This window comes from Anas platyrhynchos, chromosome 3 (genome assembly GCF_047663525.1).
Source record: "Anas platyrhynchos isolate ZD024472 breed Pekin duck chromosome 3, IASCAAS_PekinDuck_T2T, whole genome shotgun sequence".
NCBI lineage: Eukaryota > Metazoa > Chordata > Aves > Anseriformes > Anatidae > Anas > Anas platyrhynchos.
Genome location: NC_092589.1, coordinates 24,906,864 through 24,921,478, shown reverse-complemented (window position 1 = coordinate 24,921,478; position 14,615 = coordinate 24,906,864). Strand labels below are relative to the sequence as shown.

Genomic DNA, 14,615 nt, shown 5'->3' with positions numbered 1-14,615 from the left:
TAACAATTTATAATACTATTTTTTGTCATTTAAATGGAGGTCTGTGTTGTCCTTAACAGGAAATATGCAAGATGCTGATCCATGTTCATCATCCCGAAGTCTATAACCACTTAGGTGTGGTTCCACCTCGGGGTTTTCTTCTGCATGGACCACCAGGATGTGGAAAGACACTACTTGCACAGGCTATTGCTGGGGTGAGTTAGCTCCAGATTTAGTTTCTTAATTGTATTTAGACAGAAAAGAAATAATCCTCCTTCATTTTTTTCCTCTTTATCTCTTTTTTTCTGCTTCCTATTTTAGACTAAACTGTATTCATTTTTACTTCCTTTTGTTTAAGTTCTATCAAATCTGTACTTGATAGAACCTCATATGAAGAAGGGATCTAGTGACGGGGTTTTATGTTTGACTTCACTGTGTTGAGGCATTCCCAGGACTGCAATATAGGCATGGGTAGTGAAAAAGCTGTAAGTGGAATATGCTTCTGGTTTAAATTACCATAACATTTTAAGTCTGGTCTCTACCATCTTTTATGAGTTACTACATTAATTCTGTTGGGTGACATTAATTCTACTGGGTGACATCCCAGTTTACTATTTACTAAAATAGTAAGTTCTGAACTCCAGAACTGGTTGTTGTCAAGCTGATGATTCAAGAGCATGTAACATTATTGGTGTAAAACTTGGTGAGCGGTGAAGCTGCAGTACTGCTCTGTGCCTGTCATGGATATAAATCTTGGGGCTATTTGGGGCTATTCGGTGTTAACCAAGGCTGTATCTTTTTCATGGTGTATTTAATGCTCTTTTTTTCTTAAATTTCCTAGATTGTAACCTTAGATTTAGGTAGTTATATATAAAACTACAAACAATTGTAGTGTAGCTTTAACCTTTGAAAGCACTGATGTTTATTACTTCAATGTTGGTTAGATCCTTCTATCATTATATTTCACATGCTTTGATTGGAAAGGTTTGCTTATTTTCCTTTTTAATATCTTACTGTGAAATCTTGCCAATTGAATGAATCTGTGTTATAGAATACTTCAATGAGCATTTGTGTCCTGGTAGGTATCTGGGGGATGGAACACGACAAGTGAAAAAATTTCAAGGACGAGATAAATGTAATGAATACTTCTTAAATCATTTTGTTAGGAAAGATATTGCTATATTAATTTCCATAATTGTGTATAGTGTTGCTTAGGGCAAAATATCTCCTCAAGGCCCCATGTAGGGCCTCTGGCAGCTGTGGTAAGTCTGGATTTTTCTTATATGTAGCTCAAAGAGCTTGAAATAGGCACTAATGTGAGCATTAGTCTATCAATGTTACAGGTTTATTCATTTACTTTTAGTAGGAGAAAACCTTGGATGTGACACTTGCAAGTATTTTATCGTATTATCCTGCTCATACACTTCTAGAGTAAGACTAAGGGAATGAAACCTGGTGGGAACTCATCCATACTGATAAGCAATGTTTTATTATAGATAGAAATAGACAATTTTCTCAAAGGAGACGAAGCATGAACTGAAATATCTGTGTTGTGAAGTACTGGATTAAGGACTAAGGTACAAAACTATCTCTAACTGAATCAAGGACACCTGGCCTTTGTATTCATTTCTGTTCATTTGGCAAAATGTCTTAGACCTGTTGTTAAAAGGAGGATGCTACTCGTCTTTTTTTAAGATAACTTTCAGATTTACTCTTGATTACAAAATCTTCAGGTATAAGACATATTATATTGGAAAATATTTGTCCTGTAGGACAGCCAGCATTCCTAACCTGTGGATATATCATTCAACGTTCCTTGTCTCTTTTAGGAACTTGAGCTCCCGATGTTGAAAGTGGCAGCAACAGAAATGGTGTCTGGAGTGTCAGGAGAATCTGAGCAGAAACTGAGAGAATTGTTCGAGCAGGCTGTGGTGAGACACCCATGAGAAATAATACTGAATTCTTTGTCCTTTTCTTTGTAAAGGTTCAACCTTCGTTGCTGTGGTTTGAATTTGAGTGAATTATTAGTGACTGAATCTTTATATTGCTGCACACAAGTCATAGTGTCTCCCTTGCTGTGACCAGAATTCCATTGTACTAAATGTCATGCCATCACAGAACACAAAGATTGCTGTTCTTGACAAAAGATAGTTCATCATATCAAAGTAATGGGAGCAACATAAATTATTTACCTACTTGGAGCTGCTTGGAATGATTTATAAAAATTAAAAAAGATGTAAGGGCAGTTTACTGTGCATTTTTGTTACAAGTTGTTTTTTTTATTTTTTTTTCTGGTTTTGCATTTGAGTTAAGACTTTGGGCCTTTAGGCATAAAAAAATAAATTGGAACAGATATCAAAGAGTAAGAATAAAGTCCTGTTCCAGTGTCAAAACCTATTTGAAGCCTTGCTCTGTCTTAATATCAGCATTAGAAGCACAGGAGATCTAAGCTGCTGCTTGGCAGACATTCAGATTGATAGTGATTAGCCACTCTTGTAATAAGATATTGATGCAACTTTCAGACCTGTTAAGAAGCAAAGAAAAGCAGACAGGTTGAGGTAATTTTAACTGAAATGAATGCAGATTTTCTTTTTGTTAACTGGGTTAATTTGTTGTTTCATGAGGATGGTTTTCTGTTTCTGATCTCTGAGAATATTCTGTTTTTCCCACTTTACTTCTTCATTCTATCCTCCCCCACAGCTGTATGTTGATGTTTAAAGTACGTATAAAAGAATGCTAAACAGGGCAAAATAATTAATTTTGAAGCTGTTAGATTATTATGTTTTGGGTTTCTATTACAACTTAATTTTTTAGAAAGCCTTGATAAGATATTGTGTTGAAGAAAAATAGTAAGTGAGTATTTAGATTTAAATACCTTTTGTATGTATGGTAGTTGCTATAAAAGTTATTTTTGAATAAATATATTGTATGAAATACATTTTAAAAAATGAAAACCGTTGCCTTTGTTATAGTCCCTTGCGTTTAAGTGGCCTTTCCACTTGGTTTTTGTACTAAATTTTTGTGCAGAAGAAAAAAAGACAGTTCACCCGTACCTTACGCACATACTGTGGAATCTTCAGGGTTTAGTTGTATTTTTTTCCTCTATCAGGTGAAGGAAAAACTGAACGATAGCTAGATGGCGCAGTTGGTGCCTGATAAAACGGCTGGGATTTAAAATGCTATATTTTTGTCTTGGAGTTTAGACTTTTTTGATGATGATTCTAGTGTCTTCCTTAAGTATTCCTCTGCATCACAAGTATTTTATCGATGGTGTTAATAATCTTATGTCAGTTAAACACTCTTCTGTTAGTTACACTAATTATTTTATATTAGCGTTGGCTTTTTATCAATGTGAAGTGCTTGGAGTGTTAGAACACTCCCTAGCATTGCTCACTGTGATTTTTACTCTTTGAACATGGTTGATCTCTACAGTAATCTTGAAGTTGACAGACTTTAAGTTTTCGTGACTACCTGCAGCTCTTTGTTTCATCATGGGTGTCATTAATGCTAGTTCTTGAAGTTCCACAGACCTAATATTAAAAAACAAATACACAGAAGAGACCTTTTTTGCCTGGTTTTATTTTTTGGACTTAAGCAAATAAGCAGTAACAATTGAATAATAATCATAGAAAACATGAAGCAACATAGAGATATATTTAATTTTTAATCAGTATATAGGGACATTTTGAATCCCTTTGCCTTAGTTGTCTCACAGCCTCAGTTCAGCAGTTTCATAATCTGACAGCTCTCCAGATAGTAAATGACAACAAAATTATTCTGGGAGAGGTTGATTGTTCAGTGCATGCAGAAGTCTCAGAGTAACAGTTATAAAACAAAATCTGAAAAATGATTTCTCTCTCGTAATACAGTATGTCAGCGTAACTTGGTAATTGTTAATATTTCTTGTTCCTAGTCCAATGCACCATGTGTCCTTTTCCTTGATGAGATTGATGCGATCACTCCAAAAAGAGAAGTGGCATCGAAGGACATGGAGCGGAGAATTGTTGCCCAGCTCCTAACTTGTATGGACGGTCAGTTTCAGGAACTTGTGTACTAAGCTAAACTTTCTAGTTATCAGTCTCATTATGTTCTTTCATTCCGTAGTGACTCCTAATTACTTCTGTGGAGGTAGTGCTAATCATTTTTCATCTTTTGGCACAGTTTACCTCTATGAGGTAGGAGGGGAAAACTTCTAATAAATTCGAGTGAATATGAGTACATTTTCACAGCCTCTCTGTTGTGTAAATAAACTTTAACGGAAAATATGTCAAATATTATTTGAAATGCATATTTCTGCTTGAAACATACCTATTCTAAGTTGTAGAAATAAGGATGAGCATCAGTTTGGTGTGCCTGTTGGTTATTTTGGCTGAGTATTACTGTGTGCTACCAGAAACACAGTAGCATAGATATCAGAATAAAGTTGAGAAGGTGATTATGGGCATTAACTTTCTTCCTTCCTTCCTTTAGACTTGAATAGTTTGGCTGCCACTGCCCAGGTCCTTGTTATTGGAGCAACTAACAGACCTGACTCTTTGGACCCTGCACTGAGGCGAGCTGGCAGATTTGATCGAGAAATTTGTTTAGGGATACCGGATGAAGCAGCAAGAGAAAAGTATGTGTTATAAAGTTTAATCTTCTTTATTATTTAAAAAAAAAAAAGAAAAAAAAGTGTATTAACAACTTAAGGAAAAGTACTTCATTGTGTTTAATCCTTTATTTGCCTGCACACACATACATCCCAACACACATTGAAAATTGTAGAAGAAATTAAGTGTACATCTACTCTTTGTCTTAGTAGCTATGCCTGCATATGAGGTGATCATCCTCATCAGTTATCAGACCCATGTTTGTTCTGGTCCTCCTTTTCCTATTAACCTAATTTTAAAAGCCTTTTTTATTGTCCCCCACACTGCTGGCCAGCTTCAACTCTAGCTGAGCCTTGGCCACACAAATTCTCTCCCTACAAAGGCAAGCAGCATCCCTGTAGTCCTCCCGTGTCACCCAACCTTTCTTCCACCTATCACCACTTTGCCCACAAGACCCTCCCTGTTCACAAGCAACAGGTCTAGGAAGGCACCTCTCCTAGTTGGCTCTTTTAATACCTGTACCAAGAAGTTATCATCAGGGTGCCTCAGTAATCACCTGGGCCTGTTTGTCACAGCTAGGTGATACCCCCAGTTGACATCTGGCAGGTTGAAGCCCCCCCTAAGGACAAGGGCAGCTGATCTAGAAGTCTTCTCTCAGTTCATGTGAGCTGAAAGAGACCTTAAATAAATGCTGTTTGTTTTTGTATGAAAGTAAGAAAAGGCCACAGATGCATCTTTGTTTCACTGTTCTTTTTTTTCCCTTCATCAGAATTCTTCAGACATTGTGTCGAAAACTTAAGCTCCCAGAGTCCTTTGACTTTCTTCATTTAGCCCGCCTGACTCCAGGTTATGTCGGTGCTGACCTGATGGCACTTTGTCGTGAGGCAGCTATATGCACGGTGAACAGGGTCCTGATAAAATCTGGGAAGTGGCAAAAAAGCTTCGTACAGGCAGGAGGAAACACAGCTGAAGAAAGCGTGGGAATAGGAACAGAAATCCAGGTGGAAGAGGATGCCAAACAGCTACACCTTCCTTCTAAGGTATTTGTTCTTTGAAGTGTTTACCTCTGACGTCTTAAAGATGAACTATTTTAGAATTGTGAAAGCCTTTGCTCATAAATCTTTAAACATCTTTGGCCAGTGAGATGTTTTTATCAATTTATCTATAGATCTATCAGCTCTGAAGCCAGAACCTTCATCCCTAATGACCCAAATAATGGTTATGAACAACAGACTCCCCAAAACTAGGCCTTCTAAAAATGATGTTAGTGTTTTACACAAGGTGTGTGGTTTTGTAATTTTTTTTTACCAAGCTGTTTGCTGTGCCCTCAGTGAAATAGTTGTCACGATGCCTCAGTCTCTTCTCTGACCTGGTATACTTACAGTTAGCCAAAGTCTAGAAATATTTATGCTGTCTACATTTTCCCTCCAGCTACACGTTTACATGAATTAAATCACGTGCAGTAGTACCTATAGCAAGTTTGAGGAAGAGGTATTTAAGAACCATCCAAAAGAGAAGTTGTATTAGCAAATGAAACTTGAGCTGCAGAGAAAGTATCTATTAACATGCAGCACAGCTGGAAATCTTGAAAAAAAAAAAAATTGTTTGCAGTGCCAGAATTAATCTACGCCACAAGTGACGTGCTGTTGCCAGTGAACCATAATGTCTTTATATAGAGATTTCTGGACCTACTGTTCAAAATTTTGAGTTTGTATGTACATATTTCTTGCTTGTGTATTATATGTTGAATTCGTAAATTTGTCTGAAGAAGTAAAAGAGAAGAGTTTTTAAATGCACGTTGTAATTGGATTCTGTTTTTAGGACTGTCAAAGAAAACTGTTAATGTAATTAACAAAAAACAGTGTAAAAACCTTTAGCAAGACTTTTTATTAGAGTAATGTGGTCATACTGCATACCTCCCAGTGTCTCCTGGGACCTGAAGTAGCCAAAAGAAAAGGGGGAGGGACAGGTAGTTGCAGTTTTAAAAACATCACCCTGATCAAAGGAGTTGCTAAGGATAAGGAAGTCTAATTGTAACAGAGACGTATTTTGATAGCTGGCTGACATTGTCTAATACAGGGTATTGTCATTAAAACAGTGATATTATATTTATCATAGAAAAATAAACTTACAAAAACCTTTAAAAATAATTCACACAATTCAATAAACAAACCCAGTGGTCTCGGCTATTTCACAGTTTCTCGTAATGCTTCTGTTAGGAAGAAGAGGGAGGGCTTAAAGAGGGAGTACTGTGCATTGTAAACTCTCCGTTGTGGTCAGTTACATTGTGGGCTATCATAGTTGCATCCGATATAAAATGCTATATCCCATATTCTGCTATAGGGAAAATACAGAAACTAAAAAGATTTTTGCAGCTTTTTATTTCCTTTATCTTAATGAAAATCCCAGAGTGGTTTTGCTTGAGGTGCAATATCACATTGCTTTAACAATGCCTTTCCATATTACAACTGAGTTATATTTATGTTGTGAAGGTATAAACTTCTTTGATCGAGTATTTTCTCAGATAATTTTTCCCTAACAAGGGTCCGATTTTCAATAATTAGAACATACCTGTCTGTCCCCACGCTTCTTGGCAGACTGTGCTTTGCAAGATGGAAAAAAATGAAAAGCATTTTGCTATATCTGTATTGTGTTTTCCCAGACTTTATAAGGGCCTGGCTACAAAACCAGGTCTAATCAGCTTGAGGAAATGAGTTGATGACTTGAAATCAGATTATTTAAGCAAACAATCATGACTGAAAAGTGTACGTTAAGAATTTTAAAGGTTTATATGTAATCAAATATTCCACAAATTGTTAAGGTTTTGCTGTTTAGCAGAGTTGTTTGCTCTCTTCTTAGAGCCATTTCATACTAAAATCAGAATAAATGGTAAATTAATTTAGTGCTTTCCTGGAGCATTTTCATTAATGTTAGTTTTTAATGGTATCTTACACATTCTAAGTGTATTGTACATAATAATTTCTTTTATAGTAATTAATATTATACTTGCAGAAAGTATTGCTCTGAAAAAGCCCTAAAAATATTCTTAAAATATTGCTTGCATAATCTTTTTTCTGCTATTTTCTCTGCCATTCTTTTTTCTGCTATTCACTCAGGTTGAATTACAGAGACTTTTGGATTTGCTGAAGAAGCAAGACCCCTTGCCTGAGGAGCAGCTGCAGACACTGTGCATTGAGATGAATGATTTTATTGTTGCATTGTCATCAGTGCAACCCTCTGCCAAGAGAGAAGGCTTTGTCACAATTCCTGATGTAACATGGGCAGATATTGGAGCCCTGGAAGATGTTCGGGAGGAGCTGACTATGGCGATATTGGTATGTGTTAACACTACTTTCAAAGGTTTTTTCACACCTCCCCCTATGCAGAAAATAAAAATATCTCAGTTTCTTCGTTCATATTTGTTTAAGGTATAGCATGCTACAAAATAGAAATTTTGCAACATCTTCAATTAAAATAGACTTCTATAACCTGCTTTCAAATTTATTACAAGCCTAGTGCATGTATTAAACACTTCATTTGTTGTATTCAAGGTTTTATTTTTCATTATTGCTAAATTTCAAGTATTCTGAAAGTTTTGTACCAATAACCCTAGTTAGACAATTGCTACATGAAGAATTTGGCACTGCTTAGCTGGACAGTTAGCAACCTCACTGCTGGTCAGATCAATAATTAACACTAACGCCTTAAGCTGAGAACTTGAATAGATACAGTGTGTTTCTGAATAATGATGGGGGTATTTATTAATGCAAGATAAGACGCTGACTGACTGTTTATTCATTTAGCCTGTAAAGAGTTGGAATAAAGAACTTACTTTAAACAAATTTTCATTAATCTCTAACTGAAATCAAAAGTTTAATGTTAGCCTTCTGTCACAGATAACTATGATATTTTCTTGTATAGGCACCTGTGCGGAACCCAGAGCAGTTTAAAGCTCTGGGCCTGACTACTCCAGCTGGTGTTCTGCTTGCAGGGCCTCCTGGGTGTGGCAAAACGCTACTGGCTAAGGTAATAAATTTTTCTAAACATGTCTAAAAATACAGGAGAATCTTGCTGAAGTGGATGTTTTTGTGGGAATGACTGAGCCTGGATGATACTGCCCGATGCAGGACTTTTCTGATTCCCAGCAGAAAATTAAATTTGAGTCTCTCTGCTGAAGTTGATTTTCTTGTATAGAGTTACAGTTTTGCTTAAATGAGGAGAAATTGTAAAAGTTGAAGTATTAAATTAATTATGATAGTAGCAAAGTAAGGAAGAAACTAATTTTTTAGATATCTATTTCTGTAAAATACTTCACTGTAACTAATGTAATTGCAAGTACTCTGCACTTTATGCATTTTTATTTCTTGTATTTATCTTACTGTAAATAATTCTCCTTGAGCATTTCAGTTCTTACAGCCTCCCCTTGTAAATATGGATGTAAATCATGCAGGTTTCCAGATTACTACTTGAACTTGTATGTAGTTGAATTTCTTTTTAACTCTCATTAATCACTGAGAATTCTTCAGCTAGTATGTGATAAATAAAATCCCACACTGCCTCATTAAAGAGAGAACACCTTGCTAAATCCTTCAACTTTTCCCACTCTTAACTCTATACAGCGATACTTTGTACTGTTTTCTGTGTTTTAAGCACTTGACAACTATGCTTATTCTCTTTTTTTTTTTTTTTAATAGCTCTGTGGACAGAAGCAAAGAATATATGAAAAAATGATTTTCTCTGTGTACATCTCTTTCTCTTTTTTGATAGGCTGTGGCAAATGAGTCTGGACTGAACTTCATATCTGTGAAAGGTCCTGAACTGCTAAATATGGTATGCACTGATCATTGTGCTTTTGTTATTTATAGAATGCTTGTTGAAAGCTTCGGGCAAACAAAATTCCTAATAATTACACAACTGATACTGGTGCAGCAGAAGATGTCTTCTTTACCCCACTGCTTAAAATTTTTAGCAGTGAAAATTTTCACATGAAAGGGAAAAAGCTGACTGGGTAGTTTAAGTATATCTTGGTTTAAATTACCTGTCTAGTCAGATACTAAGCATACTTCACTAGGGTAAAGTAGGATTTCTAAATGATCAACTGCAGACATCATTGCTCTTACGTAGATCAGGAAAAATAAAAAAAAAATAAAAAAAAACCCTGAAGCAACACTGAGAAGCGTTGGTGGTCAGTAACTGCAAATTAGCAGCTTTCACTAATCAAAATTTTCAGTTTTCAAGTTTGGAAATGTGTTTGGTCAGTCACTTTAGCTTCTTACTAGAAAACTGAAACCTTGGAAAGCAATTATTTTAGGTAATCAGAGCAACTTTTAAAGATTGTAAGTGTTAACAGATAAAAATGCTGTAGTCTGAGTTTTTGAAGCACTGGGCTTAGAATTGTTGTAATGTATATTCAGTGTTTTCTAGAGCTAAGGGAATGTGTTGGACTGAACAAAATGCATCTTGTATCTCAGAAACCTATGGCAGTTACCTGCTTATCAGTGATATGGAAACTAAAAATAAAATACTAGATTTGATTATTCTTTTTTCAAACTTTTTTGTATACTTCAAATACTGCTATCAGGCAGGAAATTAACTTCAGGCAGTTCATTAACTTTATGTAATCCTCTTTAATATCTTTGTTGATGATTTGGATAAGGCAATTGAGTGCACCCTCAGTAAGTTTGCAGATGACACAAAACTGGGGGAAGTATTAGTCTGCCGGAAGGTAGGGAGGTCCTGCAGAGGGACCTGTACAGGATGGGTCAAGGGGCAGAGGCCAATGGGATGAGGTTCAACGTGGCCAAGTGCCGGGTCCTGCACTTTGGGCACACCAACCCCATGCAACGGTGCAGGCTTGGGGCAGAGCAGCTGGAAAGCTGTGCAGAGGAAAAGGATCTGGGGGTGCTGATTGATGCTTGCCTGAACATGAGCCAGCAGTGTGCCCAGGTGGCCAAGAAGGCCAATGGCACCCTCGTTGTGTCAGGAATGGTGCAGCCAGCAGGAGCAGGGAGGTGATCATCCCCCTGTACTCAGCTCTGGTGAGGCCGCACCTCGAGTGCTGTGTTCAGCTTTGGGCCCGTCACTACAAGAAGGACATCAAGGTGCTTGAGTGAGTCCAGAGAAGGGCAACAAAGCTGGTGAAGGGAGTTAGCAGGTGGTCCTTCTCCCTTGGAAAGCATCTTAAATTGTGTTTAGAACTGATTTTTTTTCCTAGTAAAATCTTCATGTCTTACATTGTTTCACTGTGTTTTGTCATTTGTTTTAGTATGTTGGTGAAAGCGAACGTGCTGTACGTCAGGTATTCCAACGTGCCAGGAATTCTGCCCCTTGTGTTATATTCTTTGATGAAGTTGATGCTTTGTGCCCTCGGAGATCTGACCGTGAAGTAAGTCTCAAAATATCTCCATAAATAAATTCTTAGTTGTGTTTTTTGTGGCATTGTGCTAGCACAGAAATATTTTATAAAGCTTAATAGTTGTGTATACAGCTCACAGAATCAGAGAATGGCTGAGGTTGGCAGGGACCTCTGAAGATCACCCAGTCCAACCCTCCCCTGCTGAGCAGGATCACCTAGAGCACCTTGCACAGGATGGTATCCAGGCAGGTTTTGAATATCTCCAAAGACCTAGACTCCACAACCTCTCTGGGCAGCCTGTCCCAGTGCTCTGTCACCCTCACAATAAAGAAATGCCCTCTCATATTCAGTCAGAACTTCCTGTGCTTCAGTTTGTGCCTGTTGCCTCTCGTCCTGGCAACAACTGAAAAGAGACTGGCTCTATCCTCTTGACACCCTCCCCTCAGATATTTATATACATTAATGAGGTTTCCCCTCAGGCTTCTCTTTTCTAGGCTAAACAGGCCCAGTTCTCTGGGCCTGTCCTCATACGACAGGTGCTTCAGTTCTCTAATCACCTCATAAGCCCTCCTCTGGATTCGCCAGTAGTACCATGTCCCTCTTGTACTGGGGAGCCCAGAACTGGACACAATCCTCCAGGTGTGGCCTCACGAGAGCTGAATAGAGGGGGAGAATTACCTCCCCCTCTATGCAGTAGATTCAGGAGGAGGGAGAATCACCTCCCCCTCTAAAGAGTAGATTTTAAAGTAGATATTAGGAATAAATTATTCACTCAGAGAGTGGTGAGGTACTGGAACCAGGTTGCCCAGAGAAATTGTGGATGCCCCATCCCTGGAACTGTTCAAGGCCAGGTTGGACGAGGCCCTGAGCAACCTGGTCTAGAGGTAGGTGCCCCTTCCCATAGCAGGTGGGTTGGAATTAGATGATCTTTAAGGTTCCTTCCAACCCAAACCATTCTATAGCTCTATAATCTCATTACTATGGGGTCAACATTTGACTATGAGTCATTCCTTTCCAGTGAGCTCAGCTGCGGAAATAGCTGTTTCAGAAGTTTAAATATTATACAACATATTTTTTTCCAAGCCTGAATATTGGGAACTTTTGGGCCTTTTTGTTGAGGTAGGTGGGAGATTGATTAGTGTAGCTATATTTAAGTGAGTTCTTAATTTTTAATAGGGAAGAAAAGGTTTGTCCAGTGTAATATGTGTGGCAAGCATATAGTTAGCATAAATTTGGGGTAGAAAAAGCTGAGAGTATGATAGTAGAAATTCAAAATGCAACTATATTAAAGGTGCTAAAAAGTGTTGATTTTTTTAAGTAGTATTTAAATGTGGGGAGCTAGTAAATCTTTTGTTTCTTTTATTTGAAAATATTTACATTCTCACTTTTTTTTAAATTTCTTCTTTTAAAGTCAGGAGCCAGTGTTCGAGTAGTTAACCAGTTACTCACAGAGATGGATGGTCTGGAGAACCGTAAGCAGGTTTTCATTATGGCTGCCACAAACAGGCCAGGTAAGCACCCGAAAACATAAGGAAGAGAAACAACAAATGAAACATTATTAATTCTCTTGTAATGAAATCATGTGTTCTTACATGTTTAAATTCAGTAATTAACCTTGTTCCGTACTTAAAATTACAATACTTCAAATTTGAACTTCTTCTTATCAATATATTAAGTCTGTTCTGCATTTTTGCAAGTGACAGCCTGAGATAAAGCAACATCTTTAAAACATGTCTTAATTAGAACCTGATACCACGTCTGTAAAATACTTAGAAAGACCTGTGACTTAATTGAACTTTGGAATATCTCCATGGAACATAAAAGATTGCTGGCTTCTCATTTTTTTGGTAGCTTTTGCAATTCCTGTAAAATCTTTAATTAATAAGCTCCATCTAGATGCCAAGAATTATGAGTAAAGAAACTTGTTACTAAAAAAAAAACATTCCTGAAGAGGTTGCATTTCCTCAATTATTAACATTGTTCTGAATATTGCAACTGAAATTAAATACGTGGTTAATAGTCTATCGTAGTAAAAACGTACTGGTTGGAGGTAGCAGAATTTTGGAATGAGTATTTGTGTGTTTGGTAAATTACCTGTAACAACAGGACAAAATTAATTGTTTTATATATCCATGTGTTACATAAGGACAAACCGCAGAATTCTTAAAAAAAAAAAAAATACTTAGCAAGGAAAAATAGTAGCATAGCTGCTTTGGATGTAAATTTGAAAATGAGGAAGTTAAAATGCTTGAAGTGCTTGGGTCCTATAGACTATGGAAATTTGGTATGAAATCACTTCGAATAGACAGTTTTGTGGTGGTTTTGTATTTTCCAATAGTCAAAAATTCAAAGATTTTGAGGTAAATCTTTCTGTCTCAAATTCTTTGCACCATGACAGATTATCAAGCTGTCTACAGGGTGAAGTATGAACAGTAGATACTTAATCTGTCTTTACTTGCAGAAATTCTTTGACTTAGAGCAGTAAGTTTTCCTGGCATGAGCATGATGATTGTTAACTACCTAATCCCATATTGAAAAAAGGATTAAGGTTGTGTAATATAGGAAATCTATATACAGATACTGTTCAAAGTACCAAGGGTGCTGGTAGTAGTGTCATCGTGGTTCCTTAGAAAAGGGATCTCTCACTAAATGAGTTATATTAGTGCAATCATTTGTGTTAAGCAGGTTGATTTATTAGTTATTTTCTTGAGGGCTTCATTAGAAGTAGGTACCTAATTGCTGATTACAGTCAACTTGTAATGATCTCTAACTGGTAACTTGAGCTGAGAATTCCAACTTTTGTAGTTGAGGAAGCATCCGACTTGACTTCCTGCAGTGCCATCTCAGATGTAGCACAAGTGTAAATGAGGCAAATACTTTGAGATGTCATGTGTCACTGCTCTGAGCTAATGACTCCTCCCATAGAGACACAATGTTCCTTCTGCATCTTGGTCTGACTGTTCTGTTATCTGGGATAGCCTAGTCTTTTATGGCTGAAGATCGTGAAGAACTGACAGATTTCAAAGTAGTTTAGTAGATTTATAAGGGCCAGTTCAGAGTGCATGCCATGCAGATGTTAATTGTAATACATGAAAACTTGAGTCGCAGGTTTGTACTAATTCTCAGCTTTGCCTGTTTCGATTTACACCAACTCTGTACATGTTGTGGGTCTTACTTTCATGCATATATGAAGTATACATCTATGCAATTGCAAATCTGTGACTTTATAAGCCTCACATGGGATGCAGTTTTACCTTTCTATTGACATATATTACCTTTGTGTATTGGTATGTGTATTGGTAGGTATAATCTCCAGATTTATTTATTTTTTTTTACTTTTTAGTTAAAAGTTACTGTTGTCTTGTTCAGCTGTTGTCTTGTTCTTGAACAAGACTGTTGTCTTGTTCAGTCACAGACTTAACATATTACTGTACTGGAATAGTTAAAATTACAAAATATTCCTGAGAAAAGAAGGTTGAAATAAGGGAAAGCTGGAGATTTGTAAGGCATGAACTAAGCAGTGTATTACTAGCAAATGACCTTGATGTAAAAGCAACTATGAAGTAAAAATGCTTTGCATAAATAAAATCCTAAGACAAGGATAGCAAATTTATTCCCTTCAATTTGATGATTACATGTATCTGCAAAATTTGTAAATGGAAATGAATTACATAAAGGAGTTTGCCAATGTA

The 14,615-nt window shown here is 36.9% G+C and overlaps 1 protein-coding gene across 2 annotated transcripts in view; it reads left to right on the top strand.

The window, feature by feature from the left end:
- NVL (nuclear VCP like) overlaps positions 1-14,615 on the top strand; it is a 38,441-nt gene that overhangs the window by 5,402 nt on the left and 18,424 nt on the right. For both annotated transcript variants that reach the window (XM_027453066.3, XM_021269481.4), the window contains 10 exons: positions 60-194; positions 1,809-1,910; positions 3,893-4,010; positions 4,450-4,594; positions 5,338-5,608; positions 7,685-7,903; positions 8,490-8,594; positions 9,336-9,398; positions 10,834-10,953; positions 12,335-12,434. In XM_027453066.3, coding sequence (XP_027308867.1) covers positions 60-194; positions 1,809-1,910; positions 3,893-4,010; positions 4,450-4,594; positions 5,338-5,608; positions 7,685-7,903; positions 8,490-8,594; positions 9,336-9,398; positions 10,834-10,953; positions 12,335-12,434 — 1,378 coding nt within the window. The remainder of the gene's footprint in view (positions 1-59; positions 195-1,808; positions 1,911-3,892; positions 4,011-4,449; positions 4,595-5,337; positions 5,609-7,684; positions 7,904-8,489; positions 8,595-9,335; positions 9,399-10,833; positions 10,954-12,334; positions 12,435-14,615) is intronic.